This window comes from Cebidichthys violaceus, unplaced genomic scaffold (assembly GCF_023349555.1).
Source record: "Cebidichthys violaceus isolate CVI_PGR_0920_01 unplaced genomic scaffold, fCebVio1.0.p SCAF_7, whole genome shotgun sequence".
In the NCBI taxonomy this organism is placed as follows: domain Eukaryota; kingdom Metazoa; phylum Chordata; class Actinopteri; order Perciformes; family Stichaeidae; genus Cebidichthys; species Cebidichthys violaceus.
The window spans coordinates 11,366,374-11,393,790 of record NW_027176927.1 but is presented as its reverse complement, the minus strand read 5'-3'; the positions used below and the strand labels follow the sequence as shown (position 1 = coordinate 11,393,790).

At 39.6% G+C, this 27,417-nt stretch overlaps 2 protein-coding genes across 2 annotated transcripts in view; one reads left to right on the top strand and one right to left on the bottom strand.

Annotated features, from left to right (window-relative positions):
- Nucleotides 1-287: 287 nt before the first annotated feature.
- Nucleotides 288-12,134, top strand: mboat1 (membrane bound O-acyltransferase domain containing 1). The gene is made up of 13 exons (XM_068736134.1): nt 288-545; nt 624-769; nt 1,042-1,119; nt 2,647-2,742; nt 5,048-5,103; nt 5,356-5,410; nt 6,547-6,739; nt 7,017-7,209; nt 7,377-7,480; nt 7,628-7,692; nt 7,802-7,934; nt 8,254-8,405; nt 9,048-12,134. The coding sequence occupies exons 1-13, from the start codon at nt 450-452 to the stop codon at nt 9,223-9,225; spliced, it is 1,545 nt and encodes a 514-aa protein (XP_068592235.1). The 5' UTR covers nt 288-449; the 3' UTR covers nt 9,226-12,134.
- Nucleotides 12,135-14,483: 2,349 nt separating this feature from the next.
- LOC137891477 (transmembrane protein 65-like) overlaps nt 14,484-27,417 on the bottom strand; it is a 33,308-nt gene continuing 20,374 nt past the window's right edge. The window contains exons 6-8 of the mRNA XM_068736093.1: nt 23,652-23,694; nt 17,886-17,991; nt 14,484-17,157 (exon numbers count right to left, since the gene is read on the bottom strand). Of these exons, the coding sequence (XP_068592194.1) occupies nt 16,999-17,157; nt 17,886-17,991; nt 23,652-23,694 (308 nt within the window). The 3' untranslated portion in view covers nt 14,484-16,998. The remainder of the gene's footprint in view (nt 17,158-17,885; nt 17,992-23,651; nt 23,695-27,417) is intronic.

Here is a 27,417-nt window from a genome sequence, read left to right as displayed (position 1 = left end):
CGCCACTTTTGAAAGCAAGGTATATGTACCCAAAATCTAAATGTGTGTGAGAATGATTGCAGGGCAAACTAAAACACGGTGGAAGGTCTGTGAGTATATTGTGGGCAAAAAAAGTACGCAGAACATGTTTCTCCTTACATACAGCACACAATCACAACTGACTATCTCTTTAGTGCAATACTATAAGATCTAATTTAGCGCCTTCGTCTTTTATTTTGAAAACAGTAACCGGAAATGCTATGTATTTTCTTTATGTCGTCGCCTGACTTGACTGGTCCTGAGTCTGAGGAGCGCAGAGGAGAGAGAGAGCCATGCCTGTTCTGTCATTCCGTATACTGCCTGGACTTGTCACGAGTATTTCGGGCAAACAATGTGTCGCTGTCACAGAAAACAGTAAGTTGTTAGTTTAATAATAAAACAAGGAAAAAGTCAACAGGAAACTACGTAGGATGGGCGAACGGGTGGAAACTGCGTTTGACGTTAAAACCACTGGATCCAAGTGGCTGCTGCCTGTCAGTGAATACCTGGGCTTTCCTCTCGATCAGGTAGGTGATACAAATCAGATATTGTGTTGAATATTTTTTTAGCATGTGTAAACACTCCTCTCCATCTCTCCCACACAGGTGAACTTTTTGGCGTGCCAGCTGTTTGCCCTGGCTGCTGCCTTCTGGTTCCGTCTCTACCTCAGTCCTAGCCATGCCAATCCCCTGGTCCGGCACGCTGTGGCCGCTCTCCTTGGCATCGTCTTTCTCATCTTCTGCTTTGGATGGTACTGTGCGATACTGTCAGAGATCAGCTCACACAGTACTTCATACAATTTCTCTCATACAATGCTGCGCATCGTCATTTTCTCTTCACTGAGTCAGTAACACGCCTTGATTACCAATATATTAGAAACGTTTGTGTTTGATCATGAGTAAGAAGTTTCAGGTGAAACGTGTAGGCTGCACTGACACACTGCCCACATACATTTTTAACAAACACCGCTGTATTATTCAAATAATAGCAATGATGCACAGTTGTGTTTGTCCTTGTCTGCAGGTACTCAGCTCACATCCTGACAGTGGTGCTTGCAAGCTACTTGATCATCATCAAAGCTGACATCAACAATGTACACAGGTTAGTGTTGGTCTTTACACTCTATAAGGGAAATTCACACAAACATCCTGCATAAAGTTAAGTTAAGGAGACAAAATGTTGGATTATAAAATGTATCATGAAATGTGGTGGAATTTGTGACACGTAAACATATCAAATAGGTGTAATTAAGTCAAACCGTTAGGTTGCCTGGTTGGTTTGGTTATGGACAAACATAAATCTGTTCTGATGTAAAAAAGTTGTTTTCCTCTAGACCCAACTGACCTGCCTGTCTGTCATCATGCTGACAGGTGGATGACAGGACGGCTACACCTCATTTCTAAGTTGCAATTCTACTTGTTGTTGTCTTCAAGGAAAACTTGTCAGACAAGATCAGCCTGGAGACTATTTACGTCATAGGAGTGTGTTGGTGGAGTAGGCAGATTGCTTCGTCTCGATAATGGTTATTGTACTGATAATTGATATGTTGTAGTGAGGCAGTTTTTGACATTAGATTTACTTTTGTAATTTTCTCCCTCCCACACATTCCAACACAGGCGGCATTGCATCCCGCCCTATTATCTTCCTGATACAATGTGACCTGACCAAAAAGAATGTTGTTGAGAGAAACTAATGTAAAACACGTCAGATAAAAGGCACCCAGACATGCCAGCTGAACAAGCCTGTATGGAGACATCCGGACTGTGTGTGTGTGTGTGTGTGTGTGTGTGTGTGTGTGTGTGTGTGTCTTTAAATGCATATTTCTCTCTTTGCAGCCATGTTCATATTATATTTGTGTAGCTCTGTGAGTGTATGTATATGTTTCCTAATTTTCAGCTGTGTGTGTGTTGGCTTAAAACAACTTAGCTAAAGTGTATCCTGGTAGTTTTAAAAAAAATATTTATGAATAGAGCAACATGAAAATAGATTTGGTTAGGTGGCCCTAGTATTCACATATAAAGGCATTAATTACAGGGACAGGATGATAAAACCGGTATTGTTCTACATCTCGAAGCAAAACACATCTGTCTCCTAACTGCTTGTTAAACAAGCATACCACAATACACACCTCTTCATCACCGGCACAGGGGGAAAGGAAGGCAAACTCAAGACACGTTAGTGCACGCCCACAAAAAACAGTAATAATCCTGGTATTTTATGTCAATATTTGGGACTATTTGTCAATACATTTGTTTTGGTGGTCCTGATGTTAAACATTTATCAGTACAGATACAGATTCAATATACAAAAACATTTGTCACTTACACATTTTAAAGTCACCAATTTCACTTTTAATAAATAAATTATTCATTCTGACCCATTTCTAATTTGGAAGTGCAAACCAACAAGGTTTGCAGCCACAGCAAATGACAAGTAAGTTATGTTCTGATGAAGAAATATTTAAGGAAAACGAATAACAAGTAAGAACTTAACCAACACATTAACTGATTAGTAATCAACCAAGAGGTGGCAGCCCTGCTTTGTAATATTTACACGTATTGCATATGTCACCAGAACATCCTAATTGTCCTTTGTCTGATTTAGTTTTGCTCATTCCTCCACACACAGGTATTCCTTGGTGACGGCTATGGGCTACTTGACAGCGTGCCAAGTGAGCAGAGCCTTCATCTATAACTATGGAGTTCTGTCCACAGACTTCTCTGGGTGAGGAAAAGCCTAATCTCTCGGTTGCCCCGCCTCTTTTCTTCACTTCAGCTCTCGTGTTATCAGTTAATGTTTTCCGAACCGTGTTGTACCTGCTTGCACATTGTACATTCGCCAGTGCCGCAGCCTTGTGTAAATAAACACTGATTAAAAAGCAGCAGTGTGGATTGTTCACCGTTCACAGTTGACATTTTTGGGCCAGGTGGAGTTAAGGTGCCTCCTGGCAACTGTGACTTTGTTGTTTTAGAAACAAGGCTGCTTCTAAAGCAGTGGGCAGGTAACTCTTTAGTGTGTTTCTCTGTATGTGAAGGGTTTCTTTCATTTCAACATTGCATTTGGACTCTATGACAATCATAAAGAAGTGCTAAAAGGAGAACTTAGCAAAGCAGGACAGGGGATTTCCTGTGACAGAAGATGGGCGGGGACTCCTCTGTCGCTGCTCATTATTTTTAGTAAATGAAAGATTGCATCATCAAAAATGACCATTTTGAAATTGAAACTCTGCCCACATGTATTAACTGCAACCATTGCTACTTTCACAATGATGGCATGTGTTTGCTGTGATGAAGAGGCCTCCCAGGTTTCACAAAAAAATTATTAATTCAACACGGAGCTGCAAATACATGTGTTTTGTCATGATACTGATACTGAGATGGTCCCTGTCATTTTACTGGAAGGGTTCACAGATGAAGTAATATAGTTTTATGAGTGCGGTTGTTCTTTAAAAGCTGAGTGTTGAATTTGCTGACCGGTTCTGGTGTGGATGAATTTGCCGGCAGCCTAACTTAAACTCTGCGTGACTTTGGCAAGGATCAGCCAGGCATGTGAGTCAGCCTCGGTTGGGCTCATATATTGAATTTGAGATCCAGCTTCTTTAAGCTTTCACATTGGAAAGATGAATGGTTGTGAATCACAGATGGTGTCCATATGTGCAGCTACTTACACAGGATTGAGTGTAATAATCCAGTGCCAAAGCAAATACTTCAAAATTGAAGGTTCTGTGACTCAGTGGGTTTATTGTTTTTGCTATCGCAACACCATTCATTTAACTTGCTGTTTTCCACTGTTGTCCTCATTATGTGATGTATTTGTGCTGCTTTCTCTGTTGGAAGATGCCAATGTCTCTAAACTCTGGTTGCTATTCTCCCATTTGTCATCGAGTATTTCCATAAGCAGTTTCTTTCTGAATTTGTACAAGGCAGCAGAACTGAAATTGAACCGGGTCGAAAAAAATCTTGTGCACGTTGCCAACTTTAGAGTCTATGTGGAAAAACAGAGTCGGTCAGGCTGCAGTGGTGGAGAGCTGCACATACTGGCTGGCACCCTGAAAATGTTTCTCTAAAGCCAACTAGCTGGCACTGCCAGCCGCTCGGTCCCTCTCTGCCTCGGTTTTCCATGCTGTCCACACAATGCAGCCGACTCACACACAGGAACCAGTGTGTGTGTGTGTGTGTGTGTGTGTGTGTGTGTGTGTGTGTGTGTGTGTGTGTGTGTGAGAGAGAGGTAGTTTAAGTGTGCCTTTGTGCACACACACACTCACATTCTTGGGACAGAGAGGTCTCTATCTGTGAATGAAACCAGGAGTGGGGGTGTGGAACTAGTCTTTTCAGACCTACTGTACAGAACCGTAATGCCCTACACCATTGCATCACTTCCAGCACTATTTGGTATCCCTAAGTGGCTAACTTCCTGAAACCAAAATTCAAGCTACATAAAGGAAACGTAGCCCTACCACGAGTTATTGTTCACATAATATAAGTCCTCGAGTCCTTGTTAACATTGTTGTGCTGTATCTTGTAATGTTGTTCTAGATGACAGTGTCTGAAGAATCAATCTTAAAAGTGCAAGCAAATTATAACGATTATTGAGTGTTTATCGCATTGCAAATATGTGTAAAAACCTAAAGATGGATGAAATCTTCTGACTAGCATTATTCTAGTTGTGTAAGCAACTTTAGAACACATCCATTTCTTTGGATCACTGTGAACTTGACACTATCTCTGTCAGGCTGTAGGCCGACTGATTTGAATGAATTGATACGTGACCTGACTTGACACTGGTGGAAACAATGAAGTGATTCACAGGCGTAAATACATTCTGTGGCCTCAGCCAGATGCTCGGAAGGCATTTGCTTTGTTTCAAGTCAGTCATTTAAAAAATGACCAAACATGCTACTTCTGACTTTTAAAACATTTTAAAACGGGTTGACTGTATGGTTTAGTGGATATATTTATTTGTTTTCACCTCAGAATCTCCACAAAGTCAGTGTATAACATTAGTTACCATTCATTCTGTTTCTGCACAGGCCTCTGATGATAGTAACCCAGAAGATAACCACACTGGCTTTCCAGCTCCATGACGGTAAGGCAGGGGAGGAGCTGTAGGACAAGCACATGTGTTGCATTAACAATAACAACGGCTCTCTTCTATTCACTTGCAATGTGAACCATGATGACAGTGTGACAGTGAACCTGCATGCACAATAGCAGGACCATGAAACTGAAGCAGCTAAATGGAATTCATCCATCATTCATTTTATTATTTGATAAAAAAAAAGTGTCAAAACGAACGTTTCCAGACAAGTTGATGATGACATCATTCGTTGTTTTTCAGGTATGTGTAAGAAATCCGAACAACTGACCACTGAGCAGAGGCCTCTGGCTGTTAAGTAAGTTTTTACTGTGCTAATTACTCACGTCTTTAATCTTTTTTATACAGTAATTCTATGTTGCAGTGTGAAACATCAGGGGATAGGCTTTTTGGACACAAGTCGGAGCGCTGTGTCCTGTGAATAATGCTAATCTTCTTTCCCCCAACTGAATTTAGCTGATTTTCTTTTATATCTGACCTTTGGGGTGCACATGGTTTACAATGTTGGGTTGATGTGGATCTGGACTCAATGTCCCTGTTAAAGTATGTATACACAAAAGGTTGCATCTGGATTAAAACCGTATTTAAAGAATAAATAACTGTTTCTTTTCCTTTAGCCACGAAGGACAATGACAAGGAGATGCAATCATGGTGAATAGCTTGTTCATGTAAAAAGCATGCTGGGAACTTAGAAAAGAGGCATCATTTTGCATGGAAAATATGAAATTGCTATGCATGTGAATCGATGATAAACTACGCATGCCCTCTTAGAAGGAATCTCTACAAAAAATGAAATACAATTTAAAAATGTATTTTAATTACACATAGTGTTGCTCTTGTGTGATAACTATGCAGCTCTAAATTCAGTTGTTTGTTTGCTTACTTCACTGTGCTCCCTGTAGGTTTGGATATCACATTTATATAACATTTATTGATTCTGCTTTTACTTTTCAATTCTGCTTGTGCTGTTATCATTAGATACAAACTTTGATGCATGGATAACCTGTGATGTAGACAATAGCTCAGGTGGTCAACACTTTTAATTTAAGCAATAATTAGATTTCTTTATGATTTCCTGGTTCAACCCTAGTCTCTTAAAATGCTGCGGAAGTGCTGTAATCTGTGAACTAAAGGAACCATATCATAAACGGATTAATAAGATTTGGATTGTCTCATGTGATGTTTTAAAAAGTCACTTTTTGTCATTCACAGAATGTTTACTTGTATGTTACGTTTCACCTATCCAACCAACAATACAGGTTTACAGAGCTTCAAATGAATGGCATCCTTTTCTCATGTTTCCACCCAACTTGGATGACAAAATAGCAATAACACCGTTGCATTTCACACAAAGTGATCATTGTTCCGTCATACTGAAAATGAAGGGGTTCTCTGTTTTGTTTTAAATTATTCACCCTACTCTTCTTTCTGCAGTGTGAGGCCTTCTCTTATCGAGTACCTGAGTTACAATCTGAACTTCCTGAGTGTCTTCGTGGGACCATGCAGTAACTATAAAGAATACATAGACTTCATAGAGGGCCGACACATCAGCAAGAGGCTTAGGCAGCACTTTGGGACGTGTAATGGTCAGAACGGCTATGATAAGATACCGGACCCATCACCTCTGGTAAAGTCATGAATGAATACCTAGTTGCTTCCTCTTATGATTTTACTTAATGACACAGCATAACCTGGGACTGTAGTAAAATCTGTCTAATCTCGATCACAGTCTTCTCTTACTTTCATTTTTATATTCACTGAGACTTTTCCAGTCGCATCGGGTGTCTGATTCTACTGCTGTCATTGTTTCTGATTTTGGTGTGACTTAATTAATCAGTGGTCATCCTGTCCATTCGTAATCTGTGTTTCCATCGCTGCTCAGCAGTTATCTGTTTTCTCTGCAGAACGCTGTCTGTCGAAAATTGCTGGTCTGCAGCGGATGTATGCTGTTGTTCCTCACTGTGACTCGGTCTTTGCCGATAACGTACAATGTCGACCCTGATTTTGTCAGCCAAGCCCCTTTCCTCACAAGGCTCACCTACGCCTTCTTCTCTATACAAGCAGCAAGGCCCAAATTCTACTTCGCCTGGACACTAGGTGAGCAGTATATATGTGTGTGTGTGTGTGTGTGTGTGTGTGTGTGTGTGTGTGTGCGTGTGTCTCAGTTGAAGTTGGCCAGTTGTCAGGAGGGAATATGATGAGAACTTGAGCTATATCGTTATTGCCATGGAAGTCATGTGATTTTATTTTTTCTGTCCTGTCAGCTGATGCAGTCAACAACGCTGCAGGTTATGGTTTCTTGGGGTTGGATGAAAATGGAAAGCCTTCTTGGGACCTCATCTGCAACCTCAACATCTTAGAGATTGAGGTATCCTCAATGTTTCATAGTTTTTTAAAATACAGAACATCTCTATACTGTGTGAAGTTCCATGCACGGACATGTTGGTCAAAGTCGGCAATGACTTACAGTGAGTTACGATTAAGCGGTTATTGTTATTTATTGATTTTTTTTCAGACCGCGACCAGCTTCAAGACATTCATAGACAACTGGAATATTCGAACAGGAATTTGGCTCAAAACGTAAGTGCTGCAAATGCTTCAATACTCACGCATGCAGTCAGAAAACATTTACTCAGCTTTCCGTTTCACAAAGTTTTCTGAATATGTTTGATTCCTCTCATCTCCTTAGGGTGTGTTATGACCGAGCCCCAAAGCACAGGTTGGCGTTGACCTTTATCCTGTCTGCCCTGTGGCATGGTGTTTACCCGGGGTACTATTTCACCTTCATCACCGCCATCCCCATCACTATGGCAGCACGAGCTGTGAGTACTCCACCGCCACTGGAAATTCAAATGAGTACTGCAGTGTACCACTAAAAGAAAATGTAATAATTCTGATAGCTTTATTCAATTTCATAAAAACTATTGACTGATCGTTCAATTGGATATTGTGACGTCCTAAGACGGTGGAGCAAGTCGTAAGAGAGAAGATCGTAAAGTTCTGGGTAGTAATACATTCTTGTCATGTAACTTAATTTGGTTAGTTCACTTCCATTAACTGCGTAGCTTAAATACACCGATCCTATCACTGGTGTGAAAATAGCTATATCCCCCTCTCTGTTCATCGGTGTCTCTCCACCAGGTACGGAAGTCTGTCCGCCACTACTTTCTGGGCTTCAGAGGCTTGAAGCTGGGTTATGACATCTTAACTTGGGCAGCCACTCAGCTGGCCATCTGCTACACTGTTATGCCTTTCCTTCTTCTTGCAGTAGAGCCCACTTTGGTTTATTACAGGTATGTTATACTTTCTAATACTACTTCTCCTCTTAAGCCCAATTCATGCTTGCCGCATTTGTATAATGTGCGTTAAACGCCAATTACGTCATCTTCTCGCCATCATGTTGTCCAGTAAGCATGTAAAGAGCGTGTTTATATATGCAGACGCCCAATTGTAGAATGTATACAAAACTGCAACTTTTCTTACTATTATGTCTTTGACCAACAGCGTTAAACATGTGAGTGTACAGGTGTATTGCCTCAAATTTGTTTGTAGAGTTTTTAAGGACATTTTTCTGAGGATCCACCAAACTACAAAATTGTCACGCTTACAATTTCTTCCACCGCAGAGTTCAAGAGGAAGGGCATGTAAATTAGGGATGCAAATAAAATAAAATAATTTCTTTGTCAATTTGTCAAATATTTTCTCGATAGATAAATCTGAATGTCAGAAAATTGGGGAAAATGACCATCAAAATTCACCAAACACCACAACTTCTTTGTTTTTTACATTTCCAAAAAAAAAATCTTATTTTTTTGTTTTCTAACATGATTTTTTGTAGCCTGCTTTATTTTGTCATGCCACTTTTTCCTACTGATGAACATTTCCCCTGACAGTACGTTAATGACAAAATTTATTCTTGTTTTTTTCTTTTTTAGGTCTATGTACTTCCACGTTCACATCATCAGCATTCTGGCTGCGATCGCCCTGCATTGGAAACACAAACCCAGTGAACCCTCTGCCACCACCAAAACGCTTTCCTCCTCCTCCTTCTCGCCTCCGTGCTCAGCACAGTGCCAGCCTGTTCACTCCAACAACAATGACAAAGTAGATTGAGTAAAATCCCCTCTTCACGCTCTTTTACCAGGCTCTCAATCGAGAGTGTTCTCTCAAAGACAAGTGAATATCCCTGAAGGGCATTCAGCCAATTAAACACGGGAACACATTATTTATTTTTTGAGACAATACAGATACAGATCCTATGGCACTGGATGTACATGAGGAGAGCTTTTCTGCCATAGTGTGAGATTTAACAAGATCAGAACCTGATTCTAATTCTAAGACAACAGGCACAAACATGAGCACAGTATGCAAACTGGCAAGACAAACATTAGCTGAGGGAACATCTGCGGTACCACCGCCAGGACGTTGGCCTCCACCTGCCCCCACTCGTCCACTTTCTCTCCCTACAGGCCCATCACAACGCCAGCCTGCCTGCTCCAACAACAATGCAACAGTGTGAAGAGAGAAAGGAGGCTCACTTTATTTCTCGTCCTCTATCTGCGCTGTCCTGCCAATTGGTGGGATCCAAGCCAGCACAGTGGGAGAGCAGCTCATATACAGGGCACGAATACCAGGACACACACAGACAGACACTGGGACACAAATATGCTCATACTCTCTCTTAGACACGCTCGTACTTGGTCACACTCTACATACAAAGGCTGCTCTTGTGTGGCCGCAACAAAAGAGCATACCAAGAGGAGAGAGAGCCCTGGTTCATATGTGTGTGTGTGTGTTTTACTTTGTGTGTCGTCCCACTAACCTCTGTCACTGACCCTGTGTGAGTGTGTGTGTGTGTGTGTGTGTGGACCCTGTCATAAAAAACTGTGGACTGTGTTGGTGCTTCTCCTACTGTTAGTTTCTACTGACTGAGTGGAACAGCACTTGAAATACCAATTGGACCATGCGGCTCTCAAACTGTCCGGTGAAAGAGCTACTAATGCAGAGTTTTAAGGCAGGCTGTCAGCTCCTCTAGGTGAGGAGACCAGAACCATTCTGTAGAACAAGTCAACACGTTATAGTTTCTATGGATAATCCTGGGCTTTAAGGGATACCATTTTTAATATAAAAGGAAAAGCTTAACAGTTGAAAGCAAAAGCATAGGATTTTCAATGATTTAATGAGCGTCCTCTGTCCACTTTCCCTCAGAGATCTCTTTTGTGCTGAAGCAGCAGGGAATTTAATAGTGACATAGTTTTTAATGTGTTAGTACTTTACCATGTGAAAGGTGCTGGTTACCTGGTGTCATGATGTAGAGTATCTGAACCAAAAGCTGTGGTGAAACAGAGGAAATACTTTTTTTTTTTTGGGAGTCACACTCTGGAAAATGTGATCAAAAATAGGAATTTAAAAATCAAATGTATTTCTTCTCAGTAGGAGCACGGCGCTTTTTCCGTTCTGTGGTTCTTTGTGAGAAAGACCACATTTGGAGACTCTAGATTTACCAGAGCCTATCAGCAGCTGCAAGTTGATTTAACAGAGACATCTGCTGGTGGTTCGTTCCGTCTGAACTCTGCTGAATTACGCAATGAAGGTAAGCCAATTTGGACTGACTGCCATGCTGCAGCATCTCCCAATGCAACTTCATAAAACTCTGAAAGCACTTTTTTTCTCCCACTGATATTACAATTTCTCAACACAATTCACAATTTCTTCCCTTCACTATCTTTTACTTTTAGCACAAAGTTGATGGATCATGAAGGTGATGCTTATGATTAGAGATGAGCTCAGCATGGTAAAAAATAAAAGGTACATTCACTTTTTTAAATTCTGTTATTTTCTGTTATCAAGAAGTTATGAGAGATTTGGGAGCATTGGGAATTGTAAAAGTGTCACAATGGCTTGTTATTAATGTTGCTACCTGCTGTAGGCTAGCATGTTAGCTTTTAGCTACATTTATTGGTTGGTTCTAATAAGTTGTGCTAACGATGCTAACAATTTGCAATGCAAGAATATTATTTTGGAAGAAAAAAATGGCATTTCCCTTGAAATGCCAAGCTGTCCGTTTTATGTCATTATAAGATTAGCCTAAAGAAAATGCTTTTTATTTCTTTGAGTATAGCATGTTAACAGCACGTTCATCTGTTGAATCATGTTGGAGACACAATCTTTATTAGCTGCTTTGAAATTTAGTCTTAACCTTTCGACCACAGGAAAAATGTGTATTTTGGATTTGTCTGTTTTGGCTCAGTTTACATATTGACTCAACCCTTAATATTAAAGCCTCAGAGTAGAGCGTGTTTATTAAAGAAAAATAAATATCAAAGACCAGACGTTTATATCAGGACAGAGATTACATATAAGAATCACAATTATTAAATAAATATCAGATTGTTCAAGATTTTAAAGGAAACAAGAAGAGGGAGAACTTCCAAATTCAACTATTGTTAACTGGCTAATTAGAACAAATCTCTTTCCAATCAAACCATTCATATCTCATCATTTTGTAATAAAGATGGCAATATTTTTTGTTGTTGATTATTTTAATGTTTAGCTGCACATTAGTACCTCTCTGAGTTAATTAAGTGTCAGTAATGACTGCTATGGGGACCTGTAGACTTTACAAGAAGCCTACAGTTATAATCATTTAGATTTGGAAAAACAGCAACTCAATGCTGACGGTAATAAAGTTTGTCCCCATGACGGCCACTGTCAAAGGCTGACTGCACCTAAACGCCTCAAGAGGTGTGTGTGCTGAGTAGTCTAAAAACTCTTCCCAAGTATGGCTTTGCTAAAACATAAAATATTTTTTTGTGAAAACTAGCTGTTGTCAAAATGAGCAGCTATTTCAATGACTTAATACTGATTATAAAGATATTTTTTGTACGTTCTTTTGCAGATGTATTCATGAAATATACTGACTGTGAGAGGGTGTGTTGCTCCATTTTGGTATTATTTGTATAGAGGAAAGAGTGAAAGGTATAAAAAGATTTGAATAACAAATAAAGCTTCAGTGAAACACATTTTTACTTGTCAAAGTTCAAATTGAATGAGTTTGTATACAATAATGATAATGGGGAATTCTAAACCATTATGAAGACAAACGTGTCATTTTGGGGACAAGCAAAACCTTTATTTAATAACTTCAGTGAGTCCCATCTGTTTCTATCTGTTTCTATCTAACTACTCTCCCTCTCAGTTACAGCCTCAAATCATATCACATATCAAACCTTCTCTATGCGACGGCTGTCCCATGCTGCTTGATGCTCTTAAAGCAGCTGCCTCTCTGTCTCTTGTGTCACCTGTCTGTTCCCCTCTATCTATGCATACAATAAAATAAAAAAACAATACAGGTGGTAATATGGCCCTCAGAATAGTTCCTACATAACCAATTCCCAATTCAGTACACAGGTGATCTCCTGGGGGGACTAAGTGAAGTAGATTAAATATTTCATATATATATATATATATATATATATATAAACTTTCAACATTGTGACATATCTCAGTGAACTTAAAGGAAATGTACTTTTTTTTGTACACACAGCTTCAGTAAGTCTACTGCCTAAAATACAGTTTATCTTGTTTTGCAGAAAGCAAAAGCTCATTCATTAGATTCAAACTCTTTATCAAATAAATAGTATCACAATCCCTGCTTGATGCAATAATGAAAGGCAATGTATTTGTCTCTTGTTTGAAACTAAAATGACCAACTTTACTTATGTTTTTGCTCCGTGTGATAAGCTGCCTATACAGTTTGCATTTACTACTCATCAACTCATCAAAACATTTAAACGACCTGTAGAAAATAATAAATGACTGGATGATTGGATTATGATACAGGTAGCTACAAAAAAAAGCTTGAGCCAGCATTTTATCTTCTTCCAGTGAACTAATGTCAGCAGCCAATGTTATTTTTTTCTCTTTTGAGAAACCAAATTTTATTATTTGGTTAATAAAAAAAGAAGCAAATTTAGAAAGACAAAACTCTGAGAACTTTGGGTGAAATAAATTAAAACCTAATTTATGATACTGGCAGCTCACCCACAGTGCATCCCCACAGGTCTTTTCACTTTATCTGCCTGATTAGACTTCCTCCCAAAGTGTGTGTGTGTGTGTGTGTGTGTGTGTGTGTGTGTGTGTGTGTGTGTGTGAAGGGGGGGGGGTTACATACTGTGCTTGATTGGCTCTCCTGATGCACCTGCTCAGGTGAGATAACTTCAATCTTCAACCTGTGCACACATAATTAGACATTTTGCAATCACCGGAAGCAAGCACATCTCAAATCAGTTTGGTTCAAAACCAATGTATCCAATGTGGCGCAGTATTCAATACAGATCTCACCTGCCTCAGTCTGTATAATAAGTTGTTGTTCAAGCATTTATTTGAGTTAAAAGATCAACTGGTTTGACTATGAATCAAGCTTACACATAAACAGATAAACAAACAAATCCATTTTAAAAGGATAAATTGCATGTGCCATAAACTAAAATGTATTATGTGATAATGTAGAATGCACTGGGAAAGTCTACACCAGGCCAGATGTTTGCAGCCAGGTGATAAATAAAACAAAAACATCGCACCAAAACAAACTCCTATTCTGTACTCCATTTCCATCCTATATTGTATTTATCCTAAATAATTAATTCATTTCTTTCTTCTTATTATGTACAGAACACATCCTGAATGTATATTTTTTAAAATAGCACCATGAACTATGTCACAAAACAAAGTCATCCATACAGATGAAAGCGCAGGAATAAATCAGGTTCTTCACCCATCTCATGCAGATTTCATGTCATTGCAGCAAAGTTAATCTTGGCCACTACAGATGCAGCTCACACCACACCAGAGGAAAGGTGGAGATCACCAAAGTCGGTGGGCTTCATCCTCTGGAGACCATGAATGACTGCGCAGAATTGAAAGGCAATCTATCTTTTAATTGGCCAGGACCCCCTGGCCAAAAAAGAGATTTACATTCTCAATGGGAGTATCCCAGCTAAATAGAAGTTAAATAGATAAAGTATAAAATAGTTATTGAGATATTTAAGTCTGGACCAAAGTGGATCGACTGATCATACAAGCGTGTACTGTAGACCAGTCAAAAATGCACAACACACTGTGTCAACTAAGATGAACAATATTGTATCCAAATACTACAGCATGTTAGAGCATCATCTGTAGGGCAGTAACATCTACATAACGTAGACTGAAATGCCTCCAGCTAATGACTCCTGCTTGCCCAATCTCCAACTAGTGAAGCTTCCAAATCTCCTGAAACCAAAGCTCCAGGCAAACACAGAGAGCAGACATGATTTCAAAAGAACTTCAAATTGTGTCACTTGCATTTGTGTCAACAAAATTAATATAGGCAGCCAGCTTACAATGTACAAAAATATCAGCGGATACATAAGGTCCTTAACTCAAGACCTACAACATTGGCTACTGTATTTCACACACCAAGGAGGCAACCCATGAAAAACTATTTAACATTCCCCCCTTTTTCAAACAGTGAAATTACATCAATTCAAGATAATGTATCGACTCTTGAGTTTTCATAAACTGTAAATCTTTTTCGTTTTCCTCCCAGGAACACAAATAAGTGCAAAGTGAAGATAATAGCCCCCAGATTACAGTGTTTTGACCCCTAGATTATATTGTTTTACCATGACTGAAATTGCACAAAAGACAGACTTAAAGCACTGAGACAGGCAATTTAATGATCCAATAACTGTCATCACATGTTGCCCATCAAGCAGAGTTCTCTCACAATACTCTGCTCCATACACTGTCCAAATCTCCAAACTCCTCTGCACGGATACACAAAAACAAACCTGGTTTTAACCGTCCTATTTTCAACAAGAGCTTTATAACTGTTTAGAAAGCCATAAAATACATATTTACAGTTAATACATTTAATCAAGTTACTTCTTTTAAATCACCTCTCGTGATTTGGATCCAATGTATCATTTTTAGAACATACTACGTTTTTTTTATGATTCTTACACAGTAAACATGTTCAATAGGGTTTGTTTTATTAGCAGTGCATGCAAGGTGGAAATCAAGCAATCAGATCAAAAATCCTAACTACATCAATATGTTCAATTATCTCCATTGGTATTACTGTTAGAACAATCGTATACAGGGTAAGTCTTCAGAGCATGTTTAGCATAGGTTTAGTCATGGGCTGTAACAGAGCGATCAGTTCCTTCCTGTTGAAAACATACTAAGAAAAGGTCTTTTTGTGCTCACAAATATTTTCTATTCTTTACTGTCCTTTGAGATAAAGAGAATATACAGTGAGAACACACATTAGTACAAGTCTGTATATTATAACAAAAATAAATACATTTTCTGCGAGGAAATTCCATTCAGTGACACGTGGCTCTTTCCTTTCATTTCAACTTCTAAACAGATTCAACGCCATAAACAGTCCTCAGTCCTGCTGATGAGATTAGCGACCTCTGCCGAGCAAGTGACAAAGAAAACTCCTCAAAAGACAAATGAGGAAATCAGTGAGAGCTGAATTAGGACTTGGATGGACTAGATGGATGGATAGACTTGGCCTTCATGTTTCATGGCTGACTGATGCTGCAGATTACTTTATTTAAAAAAAATAAAAACAACAACAATAATCATAGTGATAAAGAGGGGCTTGAATACTAAACAGGAAAAGCTGATAACTTATGATTTGCGCAGGAAGAAACTTGCAATTTCCTCTGAATGTCAGCCAGCAGAGGGCAGTAGAGCAAAGACAATATAGCATACAAGTGGAGAGAAATGTAGCGTCAGTGTTAAAAAATGTAACAGGTTTTTTACAGAATGGACACAATAGGTAACAAAAGGTAACAATCATCAGAGGCCTGCTGCTATCTCATCCTGCACAGGAGAGGTGCGTTGGGAAAGAGGTCTCAGGTGGTTCAGTGTTGATTATCTACGTGCCACAGCATCTCCCTGTCTCTTCCTCCCTTTGCCTCTCTGTAATTCTCTCCTTCCCGCTCAACTCTTCAGAAAAAAGTAACAGACTGCTCTTTAAAAGGTCAGAATTTCTTGAACTGGGCCTACCTGGTTACATTCAGCATACATGGGAGACATTGGGGGCATGATACCGCTTTGGGTGATCATCACGCAGCATATGATTCTAAGTGAAATCACCAACAAAAAAAAACAAAAATCTAAAGAATTAAAGAAGCAGTGAGCAGGTGTTACAAATTTAACAGCCTGCATTCTCACTAACATCAGCTGACTGGTTGTCATCGAGTGTGAATGAGACAGGCAGGACTTTTTAAGACTTTGACATCATCAAAAGGCAGACATGCTTGTAAAAGTGAAGGGTAACGTACTTGATGTGGAAGGGTGCATCCTAATATGCAAAAGTGACCATCTTTCCTCGGTTCACCACCCTCACAAACTGACTAGAAATTAGTTTAACACTGCTGAATCAAGCCATTGGATTGCCTCTTTGTTCAGTCGAACAGACTAGAGTGAGACGTTTATATATTCAACAAACTCGAAGCAGAGGAGAGAAAGAGGCCACTGCAGTGTGTTTTAGATAAATGAGTTTCAGCTCGTGTTGGTCAGACAAGACAAAGTGAGGCTACGGTGCAATAGCTGGAGTAGCAGCAGTCCAATGAATCAACCATTTCTTGTCTCTTCAAGAGACGGTCAGGTCTCTGTGCTTAAGTTCAAAGTCTACAATCAAATAATATCTAAAATCCTCTTCAGAACACCTTTGATAGTGTGACTGGGCCAACCGACGATGATTAGATTGTAACGGGTTCAATTACATTTCCACACACTCCAGTCCACCAGACAAGCGCAATCAGTCCCAGTTTAAAGTATTCTAATGGACTCCAAATAGAATTTGTCTCAGACGAGATGAAAGTTTCACTTTTTGCTGCTCTCTGTTGGAGCAGGTGGGGGTTGCGTTTGCTCTTTTGCCTCCATCTGGCCTTTTTTCTTTTTCTTTTCTTCATCATCGTCCTTGAAGAAAAAAAGAGGAAACATGCCGAGGATACAGCCGATGCCAACGCCAATGGCTTTGCCCTGCACAGAGGTAAATGGAAGTAAGGAAATTTTACTGATAAGATATCTTTAAATAATCCACACATAAACACTAAATTAACCTCGTACATTTGACTTTTTAAACAATCCTTTTTTATTTCATTATATTTTGATATTTAAGTATCAAGACAAGTTTGGTCTAAATTTATCAATAAACAGGGAAGATGCATCATCATTTTACTGCACATTTTATTCATGCAGAACCTGGACTGTAAGATTGAGCAAGAAAATACAACAGGCATTGCCCAACATGCGAGGACAATTGCCATGACCTTTCATTCACTCTCAGCAAAGAGCCTTTCAGTGCTAGACTAATCACTCAACCTAATTACAGATAATTACATTTCACACTTTAGCGGTCACAGCATATTAACAATCATTCAGGTTTAACGTACAATGAAGGAGTGATCGAAGGCGCACATCACGGAGGCTTGTGTTCCTGTTGTCGCCGTACAAACCCCTTGACCTGGTTTGATGTTTACCATCCACAACAAACTGAATCCCTCAAATGCTGATTGGGGACAGCTTCATTAACATTCACTCTGACTGAAGACTGTTTATGTTGAGTGTTTATTAGTCTGATAGGCTCTTGTCTCTCCCACACACACACACACACACACACACACACACACACACACACACACACACACACACACACACACACACACACACACACACACACACACACAGCAAAAGGTGATGATACTGACTGCATGAGAGCTGACTCTGGTCTGCCACATGTCAGCCTGTTTTGGGCTCAAGTCGGGAATCGGCATTCCCAGCCGATACGCCAAGGCCTCCACATAACCCGCCAGCCTAAAGAGAGGAAGAGACAGACAGAAGAGAGAGGACTCAAACTTAGTTACAACATGAATTACTTCTGGACATTTCACAAGATGGAAAGCCTGTTCAAGCAGCGCAGAGAGTCGTGGTAGACATTAAGGTCAGTTATAGAGTCATGTGAATCCGTTATAGACAGAGAAGACTCAAAATGGGAGTCATTGTGTTCAGGTGTGTGCACAATGCAAAATATAAACACTGTATACATACAGTAGTTGAGTCCTTGGCTCTAAGCTTCACATTTTATTCAAATGTGAATGTAAATAGATTCAAAAGACATGTTATCAACATCCTGTAAACATGACAGCAATGACATGGAAATAAATTGCATCACTAAAAACATGTGGTACACACACTCGCAGGCATATTCAAATTGTGTTTAGGGTGTAATTTGTACATACATTAAATCTACAACCACTCATTTGTGTTTGTTTTGTCTCCTTTAGATGTTCTCCTACATCACATGTCATGATCCATTAAACCACACGGCAAAACAAACAACCAAAGTAATCAATATTAACAGGGGAAAAAAGAGAGAGAGAGAGAGAGAGAATAAATGAAAGCAGTGCTTTACACAGATAACGGAGCAAAGACAGACTGCAGCAGATAAAGAATAGTGTTCACCAAGCAATAAAGATAGAAACTCATCAATCATGCAAGACTTGTTTATTTCAATTGTAAAGTTGTCAGTTTTGTCTGATGTGGATCCCTGACACTGTGTATAGATCTACAGATGGTGAGTTTAGTGTATCGGAAAAATAGTCACAGAGCCACAATTGAGTTTATGTCCCTTATACAGTTTTCTCACAAACAACACTGGGCCTTTGGGACCTCTGAGGGTCTGGGGCACGGTTCACTTGTCCACCTAACACAGCAACGGTGTTATGAACATAATAATAACTGAAACTAAAAGTGTATGGAGAACTGCTGCACCTTACTGTCATGTCTCCAGTGTGAGAAAAAAAAATAAAAATAGAGAGCATGTCAAGCAGTTCCAGGGTGAGAAATGAAATCCAAGTGAATATTTTGACCCAGGTCTGGTTCAGTCACTGGCACTAATGGATCCTCAGTTCACTGCACACACAAATAAGCTGCAGCTGGAGCTGCCGAGTCAAGGGAGTGATATGTAGCAAGTAGCATATTTGAGAGAGAGATAAGGATACGAGGAGAGGAGGCCAGAGTGTGTGTGTTGAGGTATATGTGTGAGTGTGTGTGTGTGTGTCTGATGGCAATAGCCTTTCATCACAGTAAAACAGAAATGGTAAAAGTTATTTAGGAGAGATTTTTTCAAATTTTGTCATTACAGGTAAATCCAAACAAATCATGCAGACAATAATTACACAGCAGACAATCATTAATTGTTCTTCTCATTATCAATCCAAACACTGACTCTCATATTCATACAAAAAAATGAAATGTATCATACCTTGATGGAACAATAATACAGACACCTGCCTTTGAGTCAAATCCAGTCTAAATATTTCACATATTTGCAACAGAAGACGGCAAAAGAATTACGGGCAGCATCAGAAAAAAAAATACCTGCAGTTTTCAAAACACTGAAATGATTAAATGTACTTTTATCTCGGGCCTTGGATCATTTCTGAGCCCCAGACTCACTGCGTGAGAAGCAGACAGAAGGCTGAAACTCAGCCTGGCTGCACCAGAAGCAATAAAAAAAAATCTTCCTGGAACAACAAGAGAATCTATTAACATCATCAGGTGGGCAATAACTAACTGTGTTGGATTTAAATAGCTGCTGCTCTCATATTCATGGAGTTATCTCTGAAACAGTTTGATGCAGAGAGCAGTGGTGCCATTGGTAAGCATGTGAATCAAAATGAGTGAGAAAGAACTACCAGGAAGTGACGTATCCCTTCTTGTGTCTAACAGATACTGGGCTTTAAACCTCCTCAGAGGAAGGCAAGCAAACCAGGCTTTCCCTAGGGATGGATGAAGTAGCACCCTCTGTTAATCCTCCTGATACACTTATAAAGAAAAACAAATGGATACATTTAACTATCAATCATCCATTCATTAATTGCCTTCATCTGCTTTTTATAATACAAGGTCATGGAGTATGCTCCAACTCAACATGCAATAGTTGAAAGACAGAAATACAGATATGACATCACAGGGTTAAGTCAAGTAAGCCCATTCAAATTTGGGACCCCATTTTTTATTCCCTAGAGCTCACTAATATGTTTCCTGTAAGTTTTTTGTCCCGTTTTCTAACTTGGCTGAATGTATTAATGCTTTGCTGTCTGCCTCGTCTGCCCCAGAAAGCCACTAAGGCATTATGTCCACAAGGAACACAAACAGCAGCTGAGACTAAGCTGTGCAGGAGGAGCGTCTGCAGGCTGAACGGTCAGAATGACTCATGAGCTAAATTATGGACTTCAACGAGGTTGAGCTGGTACTTGGTCAAAACACAAACACACACACACACACACACACACACACACACACACACACACACACACACACACACACACACACGGAGGAAAAGAAAAATCTTACAAATTCACCCAAGACTGAACCCTTACACATGAAAAATATACACACACACAAACACATATGTGGATATAGTTGCACAGATTGCTCACCACAGGCACCAACTCACACACAGGACATTTTATACAAGAGCTTAAGTCAGTCAGTCACTGTCTCTTGGTCGAGGAAGACAGACGTTTAGTGGGTGGTTTACAAACAATCACTGCAATGTAATCACCACAATATTGACCCAAGAGACTCCAGAGGAACATGCTGTATTGACAGCTACATTTATTTGTGCTGTTTGACTACCTGACTGAGGAAATCCCTCTAGCGGAGAAGCTGGTTCCTTTGACTTTCACTGGGAGTCCTTGAGGATCATCTGGCTGATTTGCACATGAACCTGTCTCACATCCTCTCCTACTAGTCATCCCTGCGCTCACCGTTTCCTGTCTCTAAAGAATTTCTTCTTCTTCTTGCGAGCAAATGTGAACTAAAGGAAGCTGAGGTTCACACTAAGCATGTTAGCAGCATTTGAATTAATCTCTAGAGATTTTAATTTAGCTTGTTTAGGCGGGCAAGAACAATTTGAACTAAACATCATTACAGCCGGACTGCCTGAAAAGAGGGATGTTGATCCTCTTCTAAATTAATTGAAGTGTGTTTTGTTAGAAGTGAGACTGTAAACCAAGCCAAATGCAGGAAACAAAAAAATGCAAATTTATGGGTACATGGACAGACTCATAATTCAGTTTTTTTTTTTGTTTTTTTTACATTTGCTGTTTGCGAAGACACTGAAAGTTTGAGAACAGTGAAGAGAACATGCTAGAGCTGCAACAATCCATTAAAGGATATGTCAATCAACAGAAAACATTCAAACAAATCAGCAAAAAATTTAATAATTTGTTTTTCAAGCAAAAAGGCCAAGAATTAACTGGTTTCAACGTATAGAAATGTTAAATTAGCTGGTCTTCCTCTTGATTATCTTTGGGTTTTGGACTGTTGTTCAGACAATGTTAATCAGTTGCAGCAATAGCTCATTGCACAAGCCATTCATGCACAGCAAAACTTAACACCGTAACGGTATTTAAGCTTGGGGAGCAGCAGTTAGGTCTAACAATCTGTTCAATGTTGAAATGGTTCACTTAGCAAATGGCCAGTGTGGATCTAAACAAACCAAATGAAAATGCAACTAGTTTCCAGTAAAGAGGCATCTTGGGTCTCCTCATCTGTCAGCTTCTGACAAAAGTACCAACAATCTACTGCGCCTCCTCTTCAGCTCTGCTACTAACGTACCACTGACTCCCACAGTGATCTAAATCACAGGGTTTATTGTGTGTGTACTTTAGAAATAAACATAAACGGTGATGCAAATGTTGCAGGGATGGTAGGACTTCTTCAGGAGCTCCACTGGCTCTCAGTAGCAGACAAACAGCCTCCACACTCACTGGTTTAAATCCATCAAAATAGAAAAAAAGTCTCTTGTCTGGTCTAATCGAGCCTCACCTTGACAAACTGGTCACAGGGGCTCTACCTCCGCATTATGATTGAGTGGCTCACACAGACGCTCACACAGAGACACAGCTGGTGGTGTGTGTCCACTGAGAGCGTTTGCAAAGGCCAGAACAACTTAGCTAATCTATCACACTAAAACGGTGCAAAGGCAACAGCACAGCCAGTCTAGTTGTCTTTCTACAACTATAAATTTCAGTAAAACTTGTCTGTTTTACTGAAATTTCTGTATTTTAATGAGAGACGATTATTTTCTCTTATATCCCTAATAATCACTGGAATACTTAGTTAGGTTAGGAAGCTGCTTATGGTCCCTGTGGCCACTAGGAGACCCTGAAGTGGATAACAGTCATGAATCAGCTGATTGAACCCAGTAATGCATTTCAATCGTTTGAATTGATCCAAAACTAACTGCTTCCACTTGTGATTATTATTATTCATTATGCTTCTATTGAACCAATCTGATCACATGCTGCAGAAAACTGTGACAGTAATTATTGAGATTCAGTTTTTTTAAATCTTTGGGTGGAAAGGAGAAACTATTTTTAGATTATTTTATTTTGTTTTGTTTCTGTCAGTGGAAATGTAATAAAATGAAAAGAAGTGAGAGAGATCACAACAATTTACTTTAATCCTGGTTAGTATTAATGAGGCACTTTTACAGAGTTAAGTATAAGACTGATGATTAGAACCTGACTTATATTAATGCAATAAACTATACTAAATGCATTTCTTTCTACAACGCACAAACCCAAAATGTATGTCAATACATTACAGGTTGACAAAATGTGCCGGATCAAACCTTAAATAAATAATGTTGCATTAAATCTTCCCCACTCCTTGTACAACAACATCCAATGTAATCCCAGTATGAGAACATAGAGAATTTATTTAAAGAATGTATACATTTTCTATAGATTCAGATGACTTTGTTAAACAATTTCTTATGATTGTTTTTATATGCATCAAACTGAAGTACGGTAGGTGGGTTGATAACGAGATTAACACAAATATTTAGTTCTACAGAAAAGTCTACTGTAGTTTTTTTCTGTAGCTGTAAACTCACACAATTCACAGTTAAGTTGGGCTGCATACTCCTCTCCTCATTTACACCTTTTTCAGACCTTTTTTTAAATTATTTGGCTTTTCTGATTAGTAATAACCCCATTTTTTGCTTTGCATAGTCTTCTTTCCTCAAGGAGTCCTCCGAGGGACTCAAACCTCTGTTGACTGTGATTCTTTTTCTCCCTTGCCGCTCGTGCTTATCTTCCTCTGGGCTTATTCAGTAATTACCGTTTAATGTTGAGCAATTTAATGACTTAGCCTTCACCAAAGGGAGTGGAGAGCGAGTGTAAATCTTTACCTTCATTCTCTCTGTATATCACAATGTGTGTATAAAAGGGTGGATAAAAAAACACAGTGCTGGTGTATTAATCTGTGCAATGGGATATACACTATGATAGCACCATAGCTTTTCTTGACATTTCATCAATGAGGGTAATGACTCTAAATCCTCTGACAACTTGCCATGATTTGCAGAAACTTTAAGGGTAAAAGCTGCCTGTCTGTGTACTGTCCGTGTGTGTGTGTGTGTGTGTGTGTGTGTGTGTGTGTGTGAGTGTAATTCTTACCCAAGTCCTGCCAGATCAGACACCAGGTTGCCGAGGGCAGCAGCTGTAGAAAAAGCGAGAAAAGAAAGCGACACATTTACAAAATGAGTTAGGAAATTGATGTTCGTTTTTACGACAGCCAAAAGGCACAAGGCACCGAATCCGTTCATCTGGAGTTTTTCATCATATTAAACACACTTTTCCATGAACCACTCAGAGGCACGACCCTGGAGTCATCTGGTAAATTCATTCCCCTCATTATCAATATAAATAAGGCGTGATGTTAAAACAAAAGATGTGCTGAATAAGAATAGTGTAGCAACATTACATATAGATAATTATACCCATAAAGCCTTATCCTCTTATCTAAATATAAAAACACTGAGAAAATATGGGTCAGTAACCACACTGTTTATTTTTACCATGTTGGGTTTTTGCACAGGATATGATGGACAGCCACAGTGCATTCCAAGCTCATTAAGGAGGCAGATGCATTGCTGAAGCTCATATCGCTGAGCATAATAACTTCCCATGAATAATCAGAGCAGTGTCAGAGGAGAGGAGGATGCATGCCTGCTGAAATGACTAATGAGCAAGTGTGTTTCATTATCCATGAGTGGGGAGATGTTGCGTTAAAGAATCTGCTTGTTCTGTTGCATGTACGTTACTGTAGTCGTGGCTCCTAAAAGAAAACAAAGTCTGTGCTGGGCTCAGGTGCTCTCTGTTGTCCATGACACTGAGTTCAGAGTATTGCTGTAGCTGTCGCAGCGACACGGACATCCTCAGGGGAATGGAAATGAAGCAGCACTGCCATTCCTGCTAAGGAACAATCTCCATCCAACTCTGGCAGGAGGTCTTGGCTGCTTCAATCCAATGCAGTGCTCTCTTCTTACACACAATCTGTAGTTGTACATCTGAATAAATTACCCACAGACCCTGCATCCACATCAATAAGCACAGAGGAGTTCAGATAAGACTTTAAAGAGCCACAGTTTAATTAGTGAAGCCATAGAGTGCTGTTTACTGTGAGTCTCAGCAGGCTGAGGACCCTGGCCTTGTTGAAGAAGGACTCGCCTGCCTGCTGGAACAAAGCATCAGCTGTTAATAAGCTGCAGGTTTGTCTGTATTTGGCTCCAATCAAGCATGTTAGCTTGCTGCTCTCTGAGATGCTCTTTGGATGACTTCATCACTACTTCAGGGTGAGTTCAGGGAGAAGGGCAAGAGGGGGGGAAATGTGCAAGTTAGTAATATAAAAAAATAAAATAAACAGAGCTGTGTTTTAGAAAGGTAATCTTTTTTTTGTGCCAGATTGTATTTGCCAAGCTGTGTGTTTAGTTATTTTCATGTCTGACAAACGTTGCATCACTGTGACGGTATTTTTGCCAAACTATATAATAAACTGTCTGGCTGCAGCACACACTGTATATTCTCTCTATAATATGATGGCTGACACTTTAGTGTAATGACGTCTGCTATTACATGGAGGTACTGTATGTCCTCAATGTGACACACACACTTGAAATGTACTTTAATAAACTTTCTCTCTTTGCTGTTACATTTGTGGTTGCTTGACAATTGCTGTTCTGGGTCACGGCCTCCTAGCAGTGAAAGGCTAAATATTATTAAAACAAAAAACATGAAGTAATTAAATAATTTGCAGTCTTTATAGATCATACCTTGTGCAAGCCCATGAAGAGGCAGGTGTAATGGAATGCCCATCGGACTTGATTATGTGTTTAAGCTACTCAAATGTATTAAAAAGCTGAGGTCGGCTGTCTGCCATTAGCTCACTGTTCTCTCTGCTTCTCACTGTCTGCATTAGATCAAATCCATCTCCACAGGGTGCTGAGAGGTGCAATCCAAAGATGTTGCCAACTATGTAACAGACACTTACAACAATCAAAGCCTTGTACTTCCCCCAGGAAGAAGAAAGAGGGACTCGCAAGGGAGAGTAAACTGGGTTTGGGCATAAGTGAGAGAATACAAAATACTTTATATTGCCTTCCCTGTTCTTTGATCACATGCATACTTTATAATGGATACCTCCATCTTTCACAGACACTTTCTAAAACTTTCTGGACCTGCAGCAAAATCAGAGATACTGTCAGCATGTGTATTATCCACCGACATCTATTTGTGGATAAATGGTCTGTGAAACCACAAATGGGAGACTGTTGTGATGTCTTGCTGATGTCTCTTGCTTTTACCTGCTGGGCTCACTCACTCACCAGCTGTAGGTCATGATGATAGCTTTATATGAGCAACACCTATCTACACCCGGAGGCTTTCTAAAGCAACAATAACACACACCTACACATACCTGTCCATACACAAGTGTCATCACCCAAAGGTGGGTGTGTATTTGATGCATGTGCCCACAAGTGTGTTTGGGTCTTAACAAACCAGTAAACCAGAGATCAGAGGGACGGATGTGAAGAAAACCAACCTGGAGGCTTTTATACAGTCGGTTATGTTAATGCAGGATGTTATTAAATGCTGTAATAAAATCATAATGCTGCAATATAAACATGTTAACATAAAAATGTTCCAACTAGTTGCAATTTCTAATGAAGTATTTTTTACATTATTATCTCTGTTTCAAGTATGTAACTGTGACCCAATTCAACAGTAAACCACTTTCGAGTGGTGCAGCGTCCACCTTCATTGAGCCAGCTGAGCCGCATTTGCCTCCTATAGAACATGTGTGATTGGTGGACTTGACTGCAGACTTGACACTAGCATTACATCACTCTGGAATGGGCTAGATAACTGTTGCCTCTTGATTTGCAGACTCCCACATGACCGAAATGTAGCAAGAACGAGAAACACTACCACTGCTGTGAAAACGGAGTCTGAGTGATAGAAACTAGGTTGAGGCTGTGCTCGAGAAAAGAACAGAAGCTCTTCCTGTTTTTAGTCTTCATGTAGCTGTGCTCAAGCTGGTAGTTTCCTGCATCTTTTTTTCAAATCAATTATTTACTGGGGATTGCTGCAGCTAGAGCTCACTGTCAGATCTCTTAATGCCACTCAGAGATAACAGGCTCCAGCTGTCAAACTATCTGAAAAATGAACTTTACATTTTCTGGCTGAGTTTGCAACCTGATAACGCCTTTGTCAATAAATCCCACCAGGCCTGGAATTGCTCTTTTGGCTTAATCATAATCCCACTCATTCATTCATTATAGAAGTTTCAAAAGAAAATGAACAAATACACATTTTTAAATTGAATTTCTAATCTACAAGAGCAGGATCAAGTCAAAAACGTGTTTGATACAATCACTTTTGTACCCAATAGACAAAAACAAAGAATTAGGAAGAAATACATTGGGATTTGGCTAGGTTCATTAGCATAACTCCAATGCTGACTGAGTGATGGCGGTGGTTATGATTTGCCAGCAGTTATTCATAATGGTTGTTTTTTTTCATCAGCATTAAGTATGTAAAATGGTGAGAGTCCTTCTGCTTCAGTAATATCTCCTCTTCTCAAAGCTCCGGTCTGCATTCACATGCAGTGATATGTGACATAACCTCAGAGTCTCTCCCAGATGCGCTGAATAGAAACAAGTGATAACATTAAAATGTGCCTCTTTGAGCTAAATGGATATTACACCCATTCAATCTGCTCGTGAACAGTATTATCATATTTTTTAGAGTCTCTCTCTCTGTTTCCATTCTCTAATGTTATCCCACTTTCTCATTTTTGGAATAGTGTCACAGCAGTGTTGAAATTGTGACTTCATCATTAAAGCTTCATTATAAGACTGGCTATTCTGTCAACACTGAAATT

Excerpts from the sequence above, each read along its gene's own strand:
- mboat1 (XM_068736134.1), top strand. The coding sequence starts at position 450 with ATGGGCGAACGGGTGGAAACTGCGTTTGACGTTAAAACCACTGGATCC. Across the intron at positions 7,481-7,627 it reads TCAACATCTTAGAGATTGAG|ACCGCGACCAGCTTCAAGAC; the intron begins GTATCCTCAATG and ends ATTTTTTTTCAG. Across the intron at positions 8,406-9,047 it reads CCCACTTTGGTTTATTACAG|GTCTATGTACTTCCACGTTC; the intron begins GTATGTTATACT and ends TTTCTTTTTTAG.